The sequence below is a fragment of the Piliocolobus tephrosceles genome, chromosome 3 (assembly GCF_002776525.5).
Source record: "Piliocolobus tephrosceles isolate RC106 chromosome 3, ASM277652v3, whole genome shotgun sequence".
Classification (NCBI taxonomy): domain Eukaryota; kingdom Metazoa; phylum Chordata; class Mammalia; order Primates; family Cercopithecidae; genus Piliocolobus; species Piliocolobus tephrosceles.
Window position 1 is genome coordinate 106863680 of NC_045436.1, and position 15581 is coordinate 106879260.

Below are 15581 nucleotides of genomic sequence, written 5' to 3' on the forward strand. Positions count from 1 at the left end.
AAAAAAAAAAAAAAAAAAAAAAAAAAAAAAAAAAAAAAAAAAAATTAGCCAGCCAGGCACGGTGGCTTACACCTGTAATCCTAGCACTTTGGGAGGCCGAAGCAGGCAGATCACAAGGTCAGTAGATAGAGACCATCCTGGCCAACATGGTGAAACCCCATCTCTACTGAAAATACAAAAACATTATCTGGGCGTGGTGGCGTGCGCCTGTAGTCCCAGCTGCTCAGGAGGCTGAGGCAGGAGAATCGCTTGAACCCAGGAGGAGGAGGTTGCAGTGAGCCAAGATTGCACCACTGCACTCCAGCCTGGCGACAGAGAGAGACTCCATCTATATTATAGGCTCATGCCTATAATCCCAGCAACTTGGGAGGCCGAGGCGGTCAGATCACCTGAGGTCAGGAGTTCAAGACCAACCTGACCAATATGGTGAAACCCTGTCTCTGCTAAAAATATAAAAATTAGCTGGGCATGGTGGCATGGGCCTGTAGTCCCAGCTACTTGGAAGGCTGAGGCAGGAGAATTGCTTGAACCCAGGAGGCAGAGGTTGCAGTGAGCTGAGATCATGCCACTGCATTCCAGCCTAGGTGACAGAGTCAGACTCTGTCTCAAAAAAAAGAAAACAAAAATTAAGTGTGCTGTCTTAGTGTCTTGTTATTATGTCCTAACAGCCATACACAACTCATTAGAAGGATATCCTATGGTGCCTGTGTTGAGCTCTCTAGGCTTAATCTAATGACTTCTTTAGCTGATGACCACTTTGTGATGGAGTGCTGTGTGTTGAATTACTCCTCTCCCCTGCTCCTCCTCCTGTTCTTATCCTAAAATTAATAAGACATTGTGCCTATTTTTCATCCTCTAGGATAGTTATTGTCATTGTTAAAGACTTCAGATATAATTCCTACCTAGGTCCTTCAAACCAATAGTTTGAGAAACTATTGTTAACCTAGGTATAATGTATTAATTTTCCGATCAACAGTGGATAGTAGCTGAAGCATATACTAAAATATATATCAGGGCTGAACAATTTGAGATTTTTATAAATCATGATTTATCTCTATTTTGTTTCTAAAATCCAAATATTAATCAAGTTTTATACCACTCTTTGATCAGAAGTACTTAGAACTAAAAGTCAACTTATCAAGCTTAAAGCCATAGGGTTACACTATGAAATTTAATATACTTGGGAAATGCAAATTTATGGATAGATTTTCTTTATTAATGACTACTAATAATGGCCTGTAATCAAAGAAAAACCTTTAGCAAATAATTACCAACTTAATTGCTGTATAAATAAGGTAATTCTTGAATTTCTAATTGTCTTTCCTGCTGAACCTTAATGTCAAAATAAATTATCTTAGTAGTAAGTTTGTTTCCTTACATGTAGATATCATTTACATTAATTCAAAGTGATTTTTCATCATTTATTGACTAACCTCTGCCAACTCTTTGTATAAATATGAAAATATCTCTGCACTAGGCAAAAAAAAAAGGTCATCCTTAGATTAGGGCCTTGAGTATGGACTATCCCGAGGTTACTATTAGAAGTCAGATTTGAAATCTAAGTAACTTCCTTCATTCTCTCTTCAAATTCTCTGATACCAATTTGCTTCAAAAGATAGAGTGGACTTTTAAAATGAGTAATTAATATTATTTTCAGGAATTAAGTTTTCTTGATATACTAGGTACCATTTTCAGTACATACCAAATCTCCCAATCTGCCGTGTTCAAATACAGGTTTCACATGTGTGAATATTGTAATTTCTCTAATTTAGGTTAACTATCTTTGTTGTTTGACAGTGAACACCTTCAAGTAGAATCAAAGGGAAGTGAGAGTAAAACCACTAATAAAGGAACTTGTACACTTTCCATTATCTTTCTTCCTCTCCCCAGGAATGGTTTATGGCACTAGCACCAGTAGTTTTGTCTAGATGTGGTAACCTTGTCTTCTTCCCATTATGTTCCTACCCTATCATTATTTTTGACACTGTGTTCTAAGCTAAAGAATGACTGAGTCGGTCTGTCTTTCCCATCTTATATGTCGTGTGCCAAGCCTCTGCAAGTGCTCTCCTAAGCCAGTCTGTCCTGTGCTGATCTTGTTTTTGAAAACTCTGAGAACACCACCATTCATAGTCCTATCATCCTTGCCTCACCTAAGTAACATACAGCCCTGCTGCCTCCAGTCCTCTCTGCCTCTCTGCTTTCCCCAGATTGGGTGTAATAAAATATCTAAATAATCATAAGCATTGCATGGAAAGTTTCTCTGAAAAATTGTGGATCATTCAGAGATGTAAAATGTACTGTGGTGAAAAGTTAAATTTTGCACATTGTGGCTTTAGAATTCTCCCTCTTACCTAAGAAAATAGTGCAGCAGCAAAATAATAATAATAATAATAATAATAATAATAATAATAATAGAATTTTGCCTCACAGTCTAGGTGTGTGATTTAATTTCTTTCATTTTAAGACTTTGCTTTATTCCTAGCCCTTGTGGTAGCTGTTCTGCGCTTCATACAACTGAAACCGAAGGTTTTAAACCCGTGGCTGAATATTAGTGGATTGGTGGCGCTGTGTCTGGCTTCCTTCGGAATGACCTTACTTGGTAATTTTCAGGTACTTGATTTGGCCGTTTTCACCTCCCTCTGACACTGGTAAGACCTTCACTTGTGAGATTATCAAAGCTATTGAGGTATAATCACCATATGGCCCATATAATTCTGCACAAACCTTTTTTTTTAAAAAAAAATAGGACTCTTTTCCATGGCGCCTCGGAGGCGTTCAGCTATTTCAAGATGAAGCTGAACATCTCCTTCCCAGCCATTGGCTGCCAGAAACTCATTAAAGTGGAAGATGAACGCAAACTTCGTACTTTTTGTTTGTTTGTTTGTTTGTTTGTTTGTTTGGGAGTCTCGCTCTGTCACCCAGGCTTTAGTGCAGTGGCGCGATCTGGGCTCACTGCAAGCTCCGCCCCCCAGGTTCACGCCATTCTCCTGCCTCAGCCTCCCGTGTAGCTGGGACCACAGGCGCCCGCCACCACGCCCCGGCTAATTTTTTTTTTTTTTTTTTTTTTTTTTGTATTTTTAGTAGATACGGGGTTTCACCGTGTTAGCCAGGATGGTCTCGATCTACCTGTCTCGGCCTCCCAAAGTGCTGGGATTACAGGCGTGAGCCACCGCGCCCAGCCAAAATTCCTACTTTTTATGAGAAGCTTATGGCCACAGAAGTTACTGCTTAAGCTCTGGGTGAAGAATGGAAGGGTTATGTGGTCCGAATCAGTGGTGGGAATGACAAACAAGGTTTCCCCATGAAGCAGGGTATCTTGACCCAGAGCCCTGCCCACCTGCTACTAAGGGACATTCCTGTATACAGACCAAGGAAAGCTGGAGAAAGAAAGATAAAATCAGTTCGTGGTTGCATTGTGGATGCCAGTCTGAGCGTTCTCAACTTTGTTATTGTATAAAAAAGAGAGAAGGCTATTCCTGGACTGATACTAGGGTGCCTGGTTGCCTGGGGCCTAAAAGAGCTAGTAGAATCCGCAAACTTTTCTTTTTTTCTTTTCTTTTTTGAGACAGAGTCTCGCTCTGTCGCCCAGGCTGGAGTGCAGTGGCACAACCTCGGCTCACTGCAACCTCTGCCTCCCGGTTCCAGTAATTCTCCTGCCTCCGCCTCCCTAGTAGCTGGGACTACAGGCGCCCGCCACCTCGCCCAGCTAATTTTTTGTATTTTTAGTAGAGACGGGGTTTCACCGTGTTAGCCAGGATGGTCTTGATCTCCTGACCTCCCATCCGCCCGCCTCGGCCTCCCAAGTTGCTGGGATTATAGGCGTGAGCCACCGCGCCCAGGAAAACTTTTCAATCTCTCTAAAGAAGATGATGTCTGCCAGTATGTTGTAAGAAAGCCCTTAAACAAAGAAGGTAAGAAACCTAGGACCAAAGCACCCAAGATTCAGCGTCTTGTTACTCCATGTGTCCTGCAGCACAAACGGCAGCGTATTGCTCTGAAGAAGCAGCGTACTAAGAAAAATAGGGAAGAGGCTGCAGAATATGCTAAACTTTTGGCCACAAGAATGAAGGAGGCTAAAGAGAAGCGCAAGGAACAAATTGTGAAGAGACGCAGACTTTCCTCTCTGCAAGCTTCTACTTCTAAGTCTGAATCCAGTCAGGAAAAAGATTTTTTGAGTGACAAATAAGATCAGACTCAAAAAAAGAAAAAAAATTAGGAACATTGGTTCCTAATATGCACAGGTTCTCCAGAGTTCAGCCTTTCTAATCTCTCAGGCTGGTCTTCCTGAGTTCTCTTAAACGTGCGAGGGTGTTAAATATGCCTATGAAATACAGTGTGGCTACTGAGAAAAGCAGCTACTAGAACAGCTGTATATTTTCTACAGAGGATTTCCAAGTGGTTTATACTTTTTTCATAACAAATTGGATCCTAATGTACCCTTCTAGAAAACCAACAGGATCATTGCCTTTCTATAACTAAACACCAAACATCCTTTTTGGATAAAAGCATGCTTTCAGATTAGCAAGTGTATGCAAAAGTCAAGTTTGAAAGCCCAGAATTTCTCTAAAACACTATGGCTTGTATATACTACTCCTAACTCTTCTTCCTAGAAATTCAGAAGCCCAAGGTCACAACCTTTAAGCATAATTTTCCTTGCCAATACCATCACCCAACTCTTGACAAGAATGACTTTATTTGTAAAATAGACAAGGAAACCTCTGTACTATGATAGTGGTTGACTGATTTCCCTCCCTCCCCACCAACCTCCAACCTGTGCTATTTATAGTACTGCTAGAAACTTCCTCCTTGTGGGCAAACACTGATCCTGACACTCTTCCCCCTGTCTGTTGAATGAAACCCCAAAAGGCATAGGCATTAAAGACCCTCAGCATTCTAGTGTTAATTTAGTAATGTTCCTAATGAAAATAGTAGTGGATTTTCTAAGGCCATTTCTTGTCCTACCCACAGCACTGCTGATTCATTCCCAAATGAATGGATCACTCATTCCCAAAGACTTCCCCTGGCACATAGTAGCAACCCAATAAGTATTTTTTGCTTGGCGAGTTGTAAATGGGCAATCCCACCAATTCCTCTAACTATTCTTTTTGTTGTTGTTGAGACGGAGTCTCGCTCTGTCTCCGGGGCTGGAGTGCAGTGGCCGGATCTCAGCTCACTGCAAGCTCCGCCTCCTGGGTTCACGCCATTCTCCTGCCTCAGCCTCCCGAGTAGCTGGGACTACAGGCGCCTGCCACCTCGCCCGGCTAGTTTTTTGTATTTTTTAGTAGAGACGGGGTTTCACCGTGTTAGCCAGGATGGTCTCGATCTCCTGACCTCGTGATCCGCCCGTCTCGGCCTCCCAAAGTGCTGGGATTACAGGCTTGAGCCACCGCGCCCGGCCTCCTCTAACTATTCTATCTCCCGTCTATATCCAGCTAAGCAACCAGAAAGCTGCATTCTTAGAATATATTGGCTGAGGCAGTGATTACCAGGAGAATGTTTGAGAGTTTATCCTGTTACGATCCAAAATGTAAGGCAAGGCATGGAGCATTTTAACTGAAATTTTGGTGGGAGTCTTTCCCCCACTTGCCGGCCTGTGCTGAGGGTACAGGCATGTTGTAAAGTGCTCAATCACTATTGTTTCTCTCAACCAGGGCTTTGATGAGTTACCAAGAACACATTTTGTTCTTTACAAAAGTCCTAGAAAAATCCCCAAGATTGGGTGGCTTTGGTGAACCACAAATACCCAAGACCATGAATGTTGACACTACTTATGAAGAACGTTTGCTGAAATATAACAGAATACATGAGAAATGACAAATTAGTTTCCCATGGAGAAACCAGGTGGCTAGTACATGGGATGGGAGACAGACTTTTCAATCGATCCCTCATTATAATTTTTTTAAGTTTGAACTATGTAACTATATTATCTTGTTTTAAAGATTAAAAATAATAAATGAATAGATTTATATAGCTTGGAAAACCAATTTTCTAGAAGCAAAATTTGATTTCAGGTATCATTATTTTAAATAATTTTGAAAATATATCTTTTGAACTATGAGAGAAAACATGGCTTCTTCCAAAAAAAGAGGTAAAAATCCTACAGCCAAAAACAATAGAAAAAAGTGTAAAAGGAAAGTAATATTGATTTGATGCAACCATTATGAACAACAGTGTCAAACAACAAAACATCTGAAGGCAATAGCAATTCAAAAAAATAATACTTTCACAATGGGTTTAAAAGCCATATCTTCGACAATAGATTTTACTTTCCTATATGTGCAATTAAAAAATATATGTTGAAGAAAAGGAAAAGGAAGAAATTTTTTTTTAAATATGTAAATATATAATAGTGAACTTTTATCATACCACCGTGCTCTAGCCTGGGCAACAGAGCAAGACCCCATCTCAAATACATGTATATGTATACAAACATATAGCTAGATTTGATGAAGACGTGGATAGACTTTGTTTTTTCTTTTTTTGAAGAAGTGGATTGTCTAGTATGATTCACTAAAAAAAATTATGATCTAATGGTGATAATCTGAAAAATATGTGTATTTACATATGTATATATGTATATATACACATGAAAATACAAAAAGAGTTTTAAGTGGTGGATATATTTTTTAAATATCAGTGGGTAATGATTGGGGGAGTTTACATCTATAACCCCCAACAGCAATAACCTAAATGGGAGTCCTCTATAAAAGCCTTGAGTATGAATCTTCAAATACTGTTGTCCTACTGTGGGTCTCTATATGTGGCAAAAGCTCATAGGTGACAGTTTTTCTTATTACTATGGGAAAATAAAACAAAAAAAAAATTCTCATTAACAATGAATTAGGGCCGGGTGTGGTGTCTCACGCCTGTAATCCCAGCACTTTGGGAGGCCGAGACAGGTGGATCATCTGAGGTTGGGAGTTTGAGATCAACCTGGTCAACATGGTAAAACCCCATTTCTACTAAAATACAAAGATTAGCTGGGCGTGGTGGCATATGCCTGTAATCCCAGCTACTTGGGAGGCTGAGACATGAGAATCACTTGAACCCAGGAGTCTGAGGTTGCAGTGAGTGGAGATCGCACTACTGCACTCCAGCCTGGGTGACAGAGTGAGACTCTGTGTCAAACAAACAAACAAACAATAACAACAACAAAAACAGTTACTTAGGCCAGGCACCATGGTGGTTCATGCCTGTAATCCCAGCACTTTGGGAGGCTGAGGCAGGAGAATCACTTGAATCCGGGAGGCAGAGATTGCAGTGAACCGAAATCATGCTGCTGCACTCCAGCGACAGAACACTCCATCTCAAAAAGAAAAAAAAAACCAAACAATGAATTAGTCACATTACATAGACGGGCCAGTTTTGTAAGAGTGAAGAACAGAGCTTAAAGGGTTTTAGTTGTCTGTGCCAATTAAATATTGACTTGCCTAGAATTGGCTGTCCTCCATCAATAAATATATATTGGCCAGGACTGATGGCTCACGCTTGTAATCTCAGCACTTTGGGAGGCCTAGGCGGGATTACTTGAGCTCAGAAGTTCATGACCAGTCTGGGCAATGTAGGGAGACACCATCTCTATAAAAAAAATAAGATAAAAAATTAGCGCTCTCCTCCCGCTGCCAAAGGTGCTGAAAGGAAAGAAGGCCAAAGTGAAGAAGGTGGCTCTGGCCCCTGCTGCCGTGAAGAAGCAGGAGGCCAAGAAAGTGGCGAATCCCTGGTTTGAGAAAAGGCCTAAGAATTTTGGCATTGGATGGGACATCCAGCCCAAAAGTGACCTCACTCGCTTTGTGAAATTGCCCTGCTATATCAGGCTGCAACGGCAGACAGGCATCCTCTATAAGCAGCTGTGATTAACCTCTGTAAGTGTTTCCTGCAATTAACTGGTTCACCCAGGCCCTGGACCGCCAACCAGCTACTCAGCTGCGCTCGCTAGCCCACAGGTCTCCCACAGACCAGAGACAAAGCAAGAGAAGAAGCAGAGGCTGTTGGCCTGGGCTGAGAAGAAAGCTGCTGGCAAAGAGGACGTCCCCACTAAGAGACCACCTGCCCTTCAAGCAGGAGTTAACACTGTCACCACCTTGGAGGAGAACAAAAAGTCTCAGCTGGTGGTGACTGCGCACGATGTCGATCCCATCGAGCTAGTTGTCTTTCTGCCTGCCCTGTGTCGTAAAATGGGGGTCTTTTACTGCATTATCAAGGGGAAGGCAAGACTGGGACGTCTAATCCACAGGAAGGCTCCACTGTCGCCTTCACACAAGTTAACCTGGAAGACAAAGGAGCTTTGGCTAAGCTGGTGGAAGCTATCAGGACCATTTACAACAACAGATTCGATGAGATGAGATCCTCCGTCGCTGGGGAGGCAATGTCCTGGGTCCCAAGTCTGTAGCTCACATTTCCAAGCTCAAAAAGGCAAAGGCTAAAGAACTTACCACCAAGCTGGGTTAAATGTACACTGTTGAGTTTTCTGTACATAAAAAACAAAGTAATACAAATTTTCCTTCAAAAGAAAAAAATTAGCCAGGCATGGTGGCGTGCACCTGTGGTCCCAGCTACTCCAGAGGCTAAGGTGGGAGGATCGCTTTGAGCCAGGGAGCCGTGATCACGCCACTGTATTTCAGCCTGGGAGACAGAGTAAAGACCCTGTCTCAAAAAAAAAAAAAAAAAAAAAAAAACACACACACACACACACAAAAGCAAAAACCATGTCCAAATCCCTGGTCGCATTTTCTTAGCCTGGAAAAGTTTGGGGTGTATGCTTGTAGAAACATTTCTTTTTCTGTAACTCTCCTGTTGTTTTACTTTTTCTAAACAAATGTTTTTAAGGGTTGGGGCTATTGTTTATTTCCTTCATCCCCTCAGAGTTCAAACCATTTGAGAATAGAACAAAGAACTAATCTTTCTACGATCTATTATCCCATTGTTGGGATGTTTCTTTTCCTATCTTTTCCCCTCATATATTCCTTCAACTTGCCTGTCTTCTTTGCTGAATGGGCCTTCATGTGTCATTATCCATTCATCCCTAAGCTCACGAATGATGAAGAAATCCATAACGTCGGAACTTCCTTGACCTTTGGATTTGGCACGTTGACCTGCTGGATCCAGGCTGCGCTGACACTCAAAGTCAACATCAAGAATGAAGGACGGAAAGTTGGAATTCCACGAGTTATTCTGTCGGCGTCTATCACTCTCTGTGTGGTCCTCTGTATCCTTTGAATGTGAAAAGGTTCTTTTGCCAGTAAGATGAAAACGAGGAAGTTGTCTCTGTGGCAGAAGCCAGTGGGTTAGGATATTCTGCCAGATTATCTCAGAATCTGAAGGCAAAACAAAGGTAAATGGGTATAAAAACAAAAACTCTCAGACTGATTTTTCATGCCAAAGGGGAGATGGAGAAATAAAAATAAAACAAGGTCTGCCCTCTCCAGATTGTTTCAGTCTTCAGGAATGGTGTCATACACTCTCCTTTCACTAATAATGTAAAAGTTCTTATTTGTGAAAATCAGAGAATGCATAGCCAAGGGAGAATTGTCATTTTTCTCTCCAGCTTAAAAAAATTCATTTGTGATTTTATTAATGGCCCTGTTACTTCATTTCATTTGTAGCTCCGAAATGAATTTCAGAGGACCAATACATTTATATCTTTCCGGAAAACAATGAAGTTTTTCTGGAAGACAAGTTCAAGCTGTAGATTAACGCTGCGTGTGTAGTTTTCCTCAAATATTTGAGGTTTTGGGGTGTTATACATTTCCCTTCCTCCCCTCAGAGTCTGAACTAATTGAGAGTAGATGCTAGGAGCCAGATGGGGATGAAGAAATCAGCCTTTATCCTAGGAAACCTGGAAAGGAAAATGCTGCAAGTCTCCTCTCTTACACTTTGGAATTCAACTTAACCACCCAGTAACAAGCACAGAAGCCAGAGAAAGGCAGAGGAGAGCACCTCACTCCGCTTAGCCCCACACAGATCCCAGAGAGAGTCTAGCTTAGGATGGAGTGCAGTGACCTCACCTACTGGTAGTGTGGTCCAATAGAAGCCTGCCAATTCCCATCCCACCAATCCAATCAGTCACTCATTCCATGGCGTGGAGTAATCAGAAGCGTTCAACACTTTGGGAGGTGGAGGCAGGAGGACCACTTGAAGCCAGGAGCTCAAGATCCACCTGGACAACAAAGGGAGACCCTGTCTCTACAAAAAAATATATATATATATAAAATTCAGCTGGGTGTTGTAGCAAGCACCTATAATCCCAGCTACTGGGGAGGCTGAGGTGGGCTCACTTGAGCCCAGGAGTTTGAGGCTGCAGTGAGCTAAGATCGACTCTGTCTCAATCAATCAATCAATCAATAAAAAAGGCCTGGTGCTATGGCTTATGCTGTAATCCTAGCACTTTGGGAGGCTGAGGCAGGAGAGTTGTTTAAGTCCAGGAGTTCAAGACCAGCCTGGGCAAGATAGCAAAACCTGGTCTCTATAAAAATTTATTTTCAAAAAATTAGCAGGATGTGGTGGTGTGCACCTGTAGTCCAAGCTACTTGGGAGGCTGGGTGGGGAGGATTGCTTGATCCCAGGAATTTGAGGCTGCAGTGAGCTGTGATCATGCCACTGCAATCTAGCCTGGGTGACAGAGTGAGACCCTGGCTCAAAAAATAAAAGGCAAAAATAGAAGAAATGTTGACTCCAATAAGGCCCTCCTCAGGAAACCAGAGAAAGGAATCAAGGTTCCTAAAGAGTATATTATACAGAAAACACAATTACACATCTTCAGTCATAATAATCACCAATATTTAGACACTGTGCTAGGCATTATTCTAAGTACTTTAAATGTATCAACTCTTTTTATCCTCACTTAACATGTAAGAACAGTGAATCACAGGGAAGTTTAATTTGCCTAAGATCACACAGATAATGTGTGGTGGATCAAGATTTAAACTCAGGCTCAGCTCTTGCACTCTTAACCACTACAGGACCCCAAGTTAGAGAAAGTAGCTTTAGAATGAAACAATGGCATTTGCAGCAACCTGGTTGGAATTGGAGACCATTATTCTAAGTGAAGTAACTCAAGAATGAAAAAGCAAACGTCCTATGTTCTTACTCATAAGTGGGAGCTAGGCTGTGAGGACACAAAGGCATAAGAATGACACAGTGGACTTTGGGGACTCAGGGGAAAGGATGGGAGGGGGATGAAGGATAAAAGACTACAAATTGGGTACACTATACACTGCTTGGGTGGGGGGTGCACCAAAATCCCAGAAATCGTCACTAAATAACTTATTCATGCAACCAAACACCACATGTTCCCCAAAATTCTATTGAAATATAAATATAAGAAGTTCAAAAATAGCTAGAAAAAAATAAAGTATATCAATTCAAAAAAAAAAAAGAGAGAGAGAAAGTAGCTTTAAAATATGAATAGAAGCAGACCCTAACATGAGGGGGGAAAAGAATAAATAAAATATGAAAACATACGTAGTTCAGAGCCCATTCTCTAGTTAGTGGAGTATTTGGACTATTTCTTCTTCATTCACAAATTCCCATTTCACCATTTTGCTGATTTTTCAAAGCTCTACAGTCACGTTAGATAGAGAACATTTAAGGACTTAAGTTCAAGCCAAAAAACTTGGTTCTTGCTAGCAACCTAATAAATACTCTATGAACAAAAAGATCAAAACTCTGCCAATATAAGATATAAGGAGTATATATGCTTTCTCTATTAATTTAAGTAATAAGTTAATATTGCTTTGGCAATATTTTGCACCCTTGTTCAGAAGAATGTGCAGGCTTTAAATTATTCCGAGATGTTTTTTGTGATTTAAGACAGGGTGTCATTGAGTCACCTAGGCTGGAGTGCAGGGGCATGATATTGGCTCACTGCAACCTCTGCCTCCCGAGTTCAAGCCATCCTCCCATCTCAGCCTCGAGAGTAGCTGGGATTACAGGCACACACCACAACACCCGGCTAATTTTTGTAGTTTTAGTAGAGACGTGGTTTCGCCATGTTGTCCAGGCTGGTCTCGAACTACTGGGCTCAAGTGATACACACTGCTCAGCCTTACAAAGTGTTGGGATTACAGGCATGAGCCACCTTGCCCGGCCTATCCCAAGTTTTGAGCTTTCACCAAATGCTTCCGTTTCATGGTTTCTGAACATGTGAAATCTTTTTTTTTCCCCCTTCGGTTCTCAGGTGAATGGATTAAGGCCCAGTCAGAGCAAAGTTTGGCTGAAGTAATTTCACACTCTTGCTCTCTGAAAATTTCCCGATTTCAGGTCTTGAAGATAAAACTAATTCTAAGGAGACGTTTCTGATCTTTCTAAGTAAATGTATTTAGTTACTCAGACACTTGGCCTTTCACTAAAGCATGCTATAAACTTTTTACCCTTCTTCCCAGCTCCTCCCTCCATTTATTCTGTTGTGTATATACAGATACAGATACACACACACATTCCATATATATCCAGGTGTAAGAGTCTCATCTGTTTTTCTTTTTTTGAACATGGGGCCTTGCCGTCACCCTAGCTAGAGAGCAGTGGTGCAGTCATAGTTCACTGCAGCCTCAAACTCCTGGGCTCAAGTGATCTTCCCACCTCAGCATTCCAAAGCATTACAGGCATGAGTTACCCCACCTGGCCTCATCTGTTTATCATACAAGTTTAAACGTGATATGAGGAATGAAACTAGTCTATACAGTATTGTCTGAAAGACAATAGTAAAAATTAGAAGAGACAGACGGCCCAGCCACTCAGACACTGTTAGTAGCACTGCAGAGCCACACACAGCTTACATGTCGGTAGTTAGTAATTTCATATGTTCGAAATTATTTCTGGAGATATGAATTCAGTCATTTGCAATTTGCAGTGCTTTCTTCTTTTTTTTTTTTGAGATGGAGTCTCGCTGTATCACCCAGCTTGGAGTGCAGTGGCCAGTCTCGGCTCACCATTTGCAGTGATTTTTTAAAATGAGCTTTATTTTGGCTGGGTGCGGTGGCTCACTCCTGTAATCCCAGCACTTTGGGAGGCCAAGGCGGGTGGATCACCTGAGGATGGGAGTTCGAGACCAGCCTGACCAACATGGAGAAACTCCATGTCTACTAAAAATGCAAAATTAGCCGGGCATGGTGGCGCATGTCTGTAATCCCAGCTACTCCGGAGACTGAGGCAGGAGAATCGCTTGAACCCAGGAGGCAGAGGTTGCAGTGAGCCGAGATCGTGTCACTGTACTCCAGCCTGGGCAACAAGAGTGAAACTCTGCCTCAAAAAAAAAAATAATAATAATAATAATAATATTGCTTTATTTTTCTGGCCAACTAATTACTTTGGAATTGTAATCCTTTTTCTAATCTCCCAGTTTTGTAAGCAGCTACAGAGTACAGCTGTTGAATACATGGTGCAGGCGTTAGAGTGCTTGTTTGAGTCCAGCTCAGCCAATTAATACCTGTGTGACCTCAGGCAAGTTACTTACCCATTTGGTCTCAGTTTCCCTATTTTTAACAAACTGACAATTATTTGGATAAGAGAGTATTTAAGGGCAAATAGAACATGTTAAAAAGAGAAACAAAAACAATGATAATAGGATTGTTGTGAGGATTAAGTGATACTGTCCATGAAAGCACCTAAAAGCATGTCTACCACCAAATAGAAGCTCAATAATGTTAACTGTTATTATTCATATAGATTTTCCTGTTCAACAAGCTCTAGCAGGCTACCAGTTTTGCTAGTGAGGAGGAGAGCCAGTCTTTTCCTATAATCTGTCTCTGCCCTGAAAAGATTCCAGTTTTAATGTGGCTGATGAGGGTATTTTCCTTGACTGCTTCTCCCCAGACTTCATCCTCATGGCCCAAAGCATCCACATGTACGCAGCCAGGGTCCAGTGGGGCCTGGTCATGTGCTTCCTGTCTTATTTTGGCACCTTTGCCGTGGAGTTCCGGCATTACCGCTATGAGATTGTTTGCTCTGAGTACCAGGAGAATTTCCTAAGCTTCTCAGAAAGCCTGTCAGAAGCTTCTGAATATCAGACTGACCAGGTGTAACCCATCAGATTTTCCTTGCTGGTGAGGTGGGTGTGACGGTGGGGGAGGGGCCAGTAGGACACACTCACGGGACTTGACACAGAACCTCATTTCTCAAACACACACACACACACACACACACGTTCATGGCCACATTTGCCAAATGAGCTTTTCAGGGCGAGTTATTTCTTTAATGAAAAAGCACAAGCCCTTATGTGTCGACATACACGCTGTTACACTGAAAATATATGCACGACAGAGCAAGAAGCTTGTGCATGATCACTTCTTATCCTTCCCCTTCCCAGCACTCCCTCCTCTTCCCATTCTCTCCACATGTCTCAAGCACCCTACTGAGTAGGGCAGGCCAAATGTTCCTGGGGAGTAATGCCAACTCCCGAAGTTGCCTTCAGGTCCAAAGGGCTTGGAACCAGCTCGTGAGAAAGTTCTGAATCTGGCACTAATATTCTTGAATGGATAATAGTGTATCATTGAATAGGACAGAAATTGTATTGAGATGTGACCCTGTGTCGCCTGTGGAAAGGCATGGTGACTAGAACTTACCCACGAAAGCCCCCTTCGTTGTGGTTCAGTGGTCGGCTGCGTGGATCCCAGGAGAGACATGTGCCACAGACCGTGAAAGCAAAGCCCTCCACCATGATCTGGACTGGATGCACTGTAACTGAGAATGATTTCCAAATGTGAATATGTATAGGGACGTGGTCTGCCAGGCCCGGAACAAGAAGGGGGCAGTGAAGGTATGGTTTAGTGTTTGCTTTCATAGTATGCCATGTACAATGTTTTACATTTCATAGTTTATTTTTCTTTTAAGTAACTACCATGAGTCTCTCTAAGCCTCATGGACAAAGATGTAGACCAAATGCAAGAGCTGAGCTTGCTTTGGGTTCAACCATAATCAAAGAAGAACAGAGGTCACCGGCAGGCTTACATTGGAAGCTATGAAAATATCACAGAAAAATGGAAAGAAATATGGATGTGCAGAGGTAATAAAAAGAGCTGCTGCTGGACATTTATCAAAGATAGGCACCTTAGAGTATCTTGTTGCAAGTCCAAATCAGGGGAGACTTTGTTAATATATATCTTTTGCTCAAATTTAGTAGGTTTTTTTTTTTTTTTTTTTTTTGATTAAGGGCTTTTCAAATTTGGAATTGATAGAATCCGATTAAAAGAATACCCTTCCTAAAATCCAAATGGACACAGCTGGCTCCCCTGCTAGCCAACCCGCAGTTCCCAGTTCCCACCTGCTGAGTGTTCAGAACTCAGACTGTAGGTGTGGGCTTTTGAGACTGTGCTTCATGAAGAAGAACAGAATTCCAAATTCAAACTGTGTTGGAGTGAGCCAAGTGGACAGACCCTCCATGAGTGCACTTTCTTTCAAGAAATCCCCAGATTGACCCCATAGAGGTCTGGGATTACATGGAATATAATATGAAAAACATTTTTCAGGCTGGGCGTGGGGCTTATGCCTGTAATCCCAGCACTTTGGGAGGCCGAGGTGGGCGAATCACCTGAGTCGGGAGCTCGAGACCAGCCTGACCAACGTGAAGAAACCCTGTCTCTACTAAA

The 15581-nt window shown here is 42.0% G+C and overlaps 1 protein-coding gene and 1 pseudogene across 2 annotated transcripts in view; both read left to right on the forward strand.

The window, feature by feature from the left end:
• Nucleotides 1-15033, forward strand: part of TMEM150C (transmembrane protein 150C) — an 86628-nt gene extending 71595 nt beyond the window's left edge. For both annotated transcript variants that reach the window (XM_023222580.2, XM_023222581.2), the window contains exons 6-8: nucleotides 2483-2610; nucleotides 9028-9205; nucleotides 13810-15033. In XM_023222580.2, coding sequence (XP_023078348.1) covers nucleotides 2483-2610; nucleotides 9028-9205; nucleotides 13810-14018 — 515 coding nt within the window. In that variant the 3' untranslated portion in view covers nucleotides 14019-15033. The remainder of the gene's footprint in view (nucleotides 1-2482; nucleotides 2611-9027; nucleotides 9206-13809) is intronic.
• On the forward strand, nucleotides 2790-4186 carry LOC111549412 (annotated as a pseudogene).
• Nucleotides 15034-15581: the final 548 nt, after the last annotated feature.